The sequence below is a fragment of the Microchirus variegatus genome (genome assembly GCF_963457635.1).
Source record: "Microchirus variegatus genome assembly, chromosome: 11".
NCBI classification, from domain to species: Eukaryota; Metazoa; Chordata; class Actinopteri; order Pleuronectiformes; family Soleidae; genus Microchirus; species Microchirus variegatus.
Genome location: NC_139812.1, coordinates 9,828,958 through 9,837,218, shown reverse-complemented (window position 1 = coordinate 9,837,218; position 8,261 = coordinate 9,828,958). Strand labels below are relative to the sequence as shown.

The window sequence follows — 8,261 nt, the reverse complement described above, 5'->3', positions numbered from 1 at the left end:
ACTCTGCTCTGGCTGAAGCTAGATGGCGTTGCATCACTGCGAATGAAATGTTCAACGATAACCTTCTGGACCTGAGGTGGATTAATCGTGCTCACATTCAGAAGTGGAGGACTTCTGGGGGAGCTGAGGTTGGGAGCATCAGAAGCTGGATCAACTGGGCTTGGCTCAGGACTGTCAGCTGGACCTTCATTAGTTGCTCTGCTGCCACTACTTGCTGTAGGAAGAGGTTGATCTGACAACTGGAAGTGAGTATCGGGGCTCAGTGGGGGAACAGGGTCTGATTGGACGTGTTCTAACTGCCGCAGCACATTCCAAAAACCAGCTTTACTACTCCCAGCGAGAGTGCTCAGGTCAGCTAAGCAGCTTTGGGCTAACTCTCTCCCTAGCTCCTCTTGACACACCTCACGAATGGTTCTCACATGCCAGGTAATATTGGGATCATGGGGGCTAGGCACATGGCCAAGGTTTACAGGATCAAGCCTTGAAATTGCCTGCTCTGAGGAGTACTCTACAAGGGTTCTGGCTTTTGGCTGATCTGGCACGTCAGGAACCCTGACCATTTTCTTAATGTCCCCAATAACCTTAAAGAAGTTGGTTATTTCTTCATCAGTATACTGTTCATCTATGCCCGTAACATAAAGGCAACTAGGTCCATGTACGTCAAACCGATTGCAAAGATCCATTTTATCATGCAATTAAGTTTAATGAGTTTTATGGTCTATCTCAATGATAATTCACACGACAAATCAACTCAACTTTTAAGTCTGTATGACTCTACTTATTTCAGACTATTTGGGGTAGGATCTAACTTAATTTGCAGCAGTCTCCTGGCTAGCTCGCCACTTTGTAACCCCTACTTGTTCCTGTTATGTTGAGGCAGCGTAGTATCAAACAGCAAAATTAGGGTTAACTTTTACTCTAGACCCGATGAGGAGACTGCTGATATTTACCAGGCTGATTTCTGGACCAGACCATGTAAATATCTACCCCAAAAATTACACCGAACACAGACTGAAGGTTTAAAGGAATTATATTGGACCCAACAAATATTTTTTCGTCAGCACAGTATGTTCAAACGGTAAATAACGTAAAGTGAATACTGTATATGAAAAAAATCAACAGTACCTAGAATGTAACCATTACAAATTGGGTCACAGTTATTTCAAGTGTCATTTTGAACCAAAATGATATATATAAAATAACAAAGAAAAAACCTCTGAGATCTCAGGTAATAAAAGTAAATTGTCCCAAAAGTTCAAATGAATAGGAAAAAAATAAAATGAGTGCACTCAGTCCTACCGCCCTCTTAACAACGAATGTCCAATGGGGAGTATTGCAGGGGGGGTGAAGATGGGGATGAAGGTGTGAGTGACCGGGGGGGTGGCAAACAGGATGGAGATGGAGATCGACGAATGGCAGCAGACGAACCAAGGTCCCAAGTGAAGGACCCTATAAAAAAAAACAGCCGGGATTTCTATTGTTTACACAATTCACGTCGTCCTACTCGAACTCGCGGCACACCGATGGTCTCTTCTGTCTCTGTCTTCAGTTTCCTGACTTCTGTTAGTTTTTTATCAGTTCAACTCTAAGTTTTCTTCCTCTTTCTTCTCATCTCTTCCAACTACTCACACAAAACACACCAGGCATCGGACGAGAGGGACTCGCAAAGATTGGTGCTAAAGTGAGATGCACACTCCTGTCAGCTATTCGTTTACCGAAAACAGCGCCAAAAAACTGTCACCTAATTTAAAGAGACAGTAACACATATACAGAACCCTTATAGGAGAAGATATTTTTACTGCTCCCCGCTCATGAAAAAATACTAATGAACTTAGATTTTAGAGAATACTTAAAACATGAATACATATACAAATAATTGACTATAAACAACCTGGGGTTCAACTAACCTTGGTTACATGTCCATACATGATACAAACTTAATACACACATTCATTATGAAGACATTCAAACTTTTGGTTATAATGAAGCATTTCAGTATGACAGTTCTAAAATATACACACTTCTCTGTCTGTCTCATGAAGAGTTTTTCACTATTCCCATCAGCTGATTTCACAGACTTCAAAGAACACATGAGCTTGTTTGGAATACAACAGAATGAGCCTGTTTTAATTTGGCCTTGGATGTTATCATACTCTGTGGGAGTATTGTAACACTGGAATTTCCCAAACACCAACCTGAGAGAGTCTATATTCTTCTCAAATTATAAATAGACTCTTATTTGTTAAATATGCCAATTTCAAACTATTATCAATTTCTTATTTTGTCAAATATGTCGATTTGGTTAAATATGCCAATTTTGGTTGATTGTGCAAAAACAGAGTCAGTTCCACAACAACCTTTTCTTCAACAAGAATATGAATGATAACACAAAAACGTTTCTTTCACTCATGGTTAGTGGTTGGCTAAAATGACCCTGATCAAAAGTTTACATAGCCCAGTTCTTAACAGCGTGTATTGGCCCCTTTAACATCAATGACAGCTACTCTTTTGTGGTAGTTGTGGATGAGGCTCTTTATTACTCAGATGGTAAAGCCGCCCATTCTTCCTGGCAAAAAGCCTCAAGTTGCTGTAAATTGTCTTGCCGTCTTGCATGAACTGCACGTTTGAGGTCTCCCCAGAGTGGCTCAATGATATTGAGGTCAGGAGACTGAGATGGTCACTCCAGAACCTTCATTTTGTTCTGCTGTAGCCAATGACAGGTCGACTTGGCCTTGTGTTTTGGATCATTGTCACGTTGGCATGTCTAAGTACGTCCCTTGCGTAGCTTCCGGGCTGATGAGTGCAAATGTTCCTCCAGTATTTGTTGATAATTTACTGCAGCCATCTTGCCATCAATTCTGACTAAATTTCCTGTGCCTTTGTAGCTCACACATCCCCAAAACATCAGTGATCCACCACCGTGTTTCACAGGAGGAATGGTGCACCTTTCATCGTAGACCTTGGTGACTCCTCTCCAAATGTACTGTTTGTGGTTGTGGTCTCATCACTCCAAATGACTTTGTGCCAGAAGGTTTGAGGCTTGTCTCTGTGCTGTTTGGTGTATTGTAAGCGGGATATTTTGTGGCATTTGCGTATTAATGGCTTTCTTCTGGAAACTCGACCATGCAGCCCATCTTTGTGCAAGTGCCTCCTTATTGTGCATCTTGAAACAGCCACACCACATTTTTTCAGACAGTCCTGTATTTCAGTTATATTAAAGTTATTTGTGGGGTTTTCTTTCCATCCCAAACAATTTTCCTGGCAGTTGTGGCTGAAATGTTAGTTGGTCTACCTGACCGTGGTTTGGTTTCAACAGAACCCCTCATTTTCTTTTGACTTTGAACACTGCTGATTGGCATTCACAATTCCTTTGATATTTTATCCTTTGGAAATTCTTTTGCTTTCCCCATGACCCATGAATCCAAAAAATGTCAGTGCAGCACTGGATGAAAGACGCAATGGTCTGTCAGGAATCCAGAAACTCATTGACCTTTAATACACACCCACTAATTTAATAATAATAATAGCCATAACCAATAAAAGCCATTCAAACCCATTTGTGTCACCAGGGTATGTAAACTTTTGATCAGGGTCATTTGGATAGTTTGTGTTGTAATTATGATGTAAAAAGGGTAAACACAGTCGACAATAACTGGCTACAGCCAACCACTAACCATGAGTAAAAGAAAAGTGCTTGTGTTCATATTCTCTGAAAAATGGGCAAGAAATCGTAAATTCTGCCTGGGTATGTAAACGGATGAGCACAACTGTATGAGATTACTTAACTTATCTTTTTCCTCTAGCGATTTCAAAACATAACTTGTCTAACTAGAAATTCCCAACAAATCATGAATCAACTTGTGCAGTATGCAGAGGGTTATTTGATCTTTCTTGTGGCTTTGAGAAAGTGCCACTTAGTGGGAAAACATTTAACCCTCAGGGGTCCCTCGGCCCCTGACTTTACGTGGCTTTCTGTTTTTTAATTGCTAAGCCATTTTGTCTGTGTTGAATGAATATAGTTCAAATGTTCCAAAGATATTCATTTTTGGTAAACTTTAGAACTGTCACATCGGTTTCTTAAATAAGCCTAAAATGGCTAAGCAATGTGAGAACTTACTAAAGTGTTCCTCGTGGCAGAAAACGGCCAGCTTCCCAAAAACTGCTATATAAACATAATTAATATTTTTATTTACTTTCGAAAAATTAACTGTATAAATTGTACATATTAATATTTTTTCCACATTAAATTGGTCAGTCTTTTAAAGCTTCTTCAGCCTGAAATATACATACCAAATATTAATAATAACAATAACAATAACAACAATAATAATAATAAAAAAATTTATAATATAATATTTAAATGCATATTTAACACTTTAAAAGTATTTGATATCTATAATTAAGGCTGGAGTAGCTTTAAAAGATTGACCAATTTAATGTGGAAAAAATATTAATATGTACAATTTTTACAGTTAATTTTTGTGAAGGTGGCGTTTTGTGCCATTAGGAAAAAATTAGGGATCTATCTAAAAATATCTAAAAATCTGACATTGCACAAAAAAATTACAATGCATAAAAATCAATGTTTCTGCTAATCATTGACCCATCCCAGAGCCTAATAAGAATAATCAAATTCTCCTTGAAATGTATTTTATGGAAATTGTTGTGGTTTTTTCAATAAAAAACAGGAGTTACCAAACGGAACCAAACTGTCATTCAGAAAATGGAGCTAAACAGACATGACAGCATGCAAGTGAGCAAAGAGATGCATCCAAAGCCATAATAGCTGTCAAATTATGTGTTCTTGGTAGGATCTGACCTCTGTACCTCTTATTCTAACTGTTTTTTTTAATATTATTTCAGCAACCATGGAGTCATTGGATTTAGTCAACCCTTCTCTCTACAAGTACAAAAAGGGGAACTTTCTGGTCAAAGACAAAATGCGACCCATGGACCTTGATGAGCTTCTGCATGTTGAGATCCGTCCAACTGATGTCTTCATTGCCACATACCCAAAGTCGGGTAATTTGCTTTTAAAGATTTTTCCAATTATTTTTTTCCAAGTAAAGTATTTTTTAGTTTTTTTTAATCAACCAATGTGGCAAAATAAATTCAGTTCAATACAGTTTTATTTGTATAGCGCCAAATCACAACATACATTATCTCAAGGCACTGCACATAGTAAGACCCAACAATTCAGATAATTAGAAAACACTAGGCGTCAGTGAAGAGAAAAAACCCTCCCTTTAACAGGAAGAAATCTGACAGAACCAGACTCAAAGATGCACGACCATCTGCCTTGACTGGTTGGGGTGAAAGGAAAAAAGGGGGAGAGGTGGGGGAGAGAAAAGGGAAAGGGAGAGGTGAGTTACAGAAGAGAGAGAACAGGAGCAGATATTTAACAGATGTATCAAGGTATAGGTTTAGACAAGACCGTTCTGAATCAGTTATGACATGATGTTTATAGTACTACAATGTCATTTATACACACAGTAGCATCAATCATAGCATAATGATGATGACATTAGTACTACTGCTAATAATAATACTAGTCTCGAAACTGGATCTGGATCCTGCAGCCTGCAATATGAGGGCACAGAGAGGTTCATGATTAGTCATAAATAATAAATCCTAAGAGAATGTTCAATGTGTAACATTTAGGAGGGACATTAACCCATTAAGGCTTAAAACGCCTGGAAAAAATGCCTGTAAAACCTATGGGTGATTCCGGAAGAAACCCCTAAAACCTGAAGTTTGTCTGATTGATATCTCAGCCTTTATTTAGATCCACCTTCACAAAAAAATGTAAAAGTCCAGTGAACAGCACTATTTTCAATTAAAAAACACTAAGAAAATAAAGTAATATCAACTTGTGCCTTGATTTTGCCATGATGGACTACGAAGAACAAGAACAGCATGTGTCACTGTAATTATTCGTCTCGGTAACAAGATGCGCCCAAAGTTCCTCAGTAAAAATCTGATTAAATGCCTGCAGCGGTATGGCATCTGCAGGTAAATCGACTTTCACCCCTGGCGTGCGGTCGATCATGGTGGTAATTCTCCGTCTCCCGGTCACTTTCAAAACCTTCAAACTCGTGGTCGTCTTCAAACGTATGTCTTAACCATAAATCCCGGTCGATTGGTTCGGCGTGTTCAAAGTCATCTGCAATAATGTAATTGAAGCAGAGAAACTCCTCAAAATCACTGCCTTCGGCGGAAATATCTTCGCTGTTAAAGTCCTCCATGTTTGCTTGAAGAAATTTCAGAACAAGACGAAAATTGACATATCAGCTTTCCCGGCGTCAATTGTAGAATTACGCAACATAGCCCCCGGCTTTAATGGTAGATATGCGGCAATGCTTTCCCGACCTCAATGGGTTAAGCAGAACTTGAATATGTACTACTCATATCAAAATTATGCTTGTGTAAGTGATTAATTTAAAGAAAATAAAAAAAAAGGGGCTGCCATTTTGCCCACCTCTCCTGATAGTCAGACACATTTGGGTCTTTTCAAGTAGTACTCCCTACTTTATTTTTACTTCCATAGGCACAACATGGATGCAACAGATCATGGTTCAGATTATGGACGCTGCTCACCCTGAACAGGCAGAGGATTTAACCAATAGAGATCGAGTCCCTATGCTGGAGGCAAGATCTTTAGACAACCCTTTCAGAGACAGACCAGATCCTCGGATGCTTCGCACACATCTTCCCTTTGAAATGTTGCCCCTGGATATAAAAGCCAAGCAAGTCAAGGTGATTTACACTTTTCAGCTTTGAAACGACACAAAATCAAATTAGACCATGCAAACGAATATGTATGTTTTGACTTCCAGGTTGTCTATGTTTGGAGAAACCCAAAGGATGTTGCGGTGTCTTCATATTACTTTGCTCATAGTTGGGTATCGTTAGAAACACCCAAGAGCTTTGAGGATTTCTTTCAGCAATTTCTGGAAGGTGATGGTAAGTTCAGAGTGATTCAGAGTGTCATATTTTAGTACTTTATTACTTTTTTTTATCTCTGGGATCTGATCTCAGATTAACATCAACATGCCTCTTGGGGTTGTCACCACAAGTGACCACTTTGTGATCTGATCTCACTTGAGTGTGTTCTGAGTCGCTCAGTGAACCACTGAACTACAGGAAATGTTATCAGTCCATTGTGGGTCAGACAAAGTCGGTTGAGGAAGTGTTCTTTAATATGTCCTGAGAACATGTATAGCATTCACACATGCTAAACAATGTTTTTTCATGACACAAGCAGAAAAAGCAGCAGGTGTCGCTGATTATCGGATTATTTTATCATCAACAGTTTACATGGGATCATGGTTTGATCATGTGAAGGATTACTACGAACAACGGGACCAAGCGAATATCCATTTTGTCCAGTATGAGAACTTGCTGAAGGTGGGAAATCTTTTTTTTAAGCCAATGATGTGCAATACAAAGTTTTCATTTGTCTCTGAGAATGAAACATAAAATGAAATGCACATTAAATGCCCTGCAATTGACAGGACCTCAGAGGTGAAGTTGTGAAGCTTTGTGCTTTCCTTGGAGAAGACCTGACAGATGAGGCGATCGATCGTATCGTTGATGTGTCCTCCTTCAAAAGCATGAAGACCAACCCCAAAGCAAACTACAAGGATTTGAATGAAAAATACCGCTACAAAGAAGATACCATGCGCAAAGGTTTGTTTCCACTTGGATTTCAGTCAGGATAGCAACACTTTAGTTTGCAAGGAAATCATAGTAACTTCAATTGTTCTGAAATAAGTCAAGTAGAACAAGCAGAGATCATTTAATTTGTCTGTGTCTGACCAGGTATAGCAGGAGATTGGAAGAATCTCTTCACAGTGGCCCAGAATGAGCATTTTGACCATGTCTACAAAGAGAAGATGAGCAACGTTCCCATAACCTGCACCTGGGAGATCAGTCAGTAGATCCTCTAAAAATTCAGAGGCTGATGTTCATCTCAATATCTTTTTATAGAGCGATTTTATATTTTTGTTTAGAACCGGGGTTTATTACTTCCATTAAGACTGCACAATGAGCGCAACACACAGGCTATTGAAAGCATCCAGTCTCCTGTGCAAACTCTACATACTGTACGTCTGGCGGGCAGATTTTTCACAATTACACTACGTTCAAAAGTTTGGGGTCAGAAATGTCCTCATTTTTTAAAAGGAACCCCGGCTATAAGACTTGTAGTTCTTAAAAGATAAATGTTAGTATCAGTTATAATAAATTGATATAAAAAACCT

The 8,261-nt window shown here is 39.0% G+C and overlaps 1 protein-coding gene across 1 annotated transcript; it reads left to right on the top strand.

Annotated features, from left to right (window-relative positions):
- Positions 1–4,868: 4,868 nt before the first annotated feature.
- Positions 4,869–7,940, top strand: LOC310934099 (amine sulfotransferase-like; the record flags this gene model as incomplete). The annotated part of the gene is made up of 6 exons (XM_083897732.1): positions 4,869–5,022; positions 6,548–6,756; positions 6,837–6,963; positions 7,313–7,407; positions 7,515–7,689; positions 7,822–7,940. The coding sequence occupies 6 exons, from the start codon at positions 4,869–4,871 to the stop codon at positions 7,938–7,940; spliced, it is 879 nt and encodes a 292-aa protein (XP_083753858.1).
- Positions 7,941–8,261: the final 321 nt, after the last annotated feature.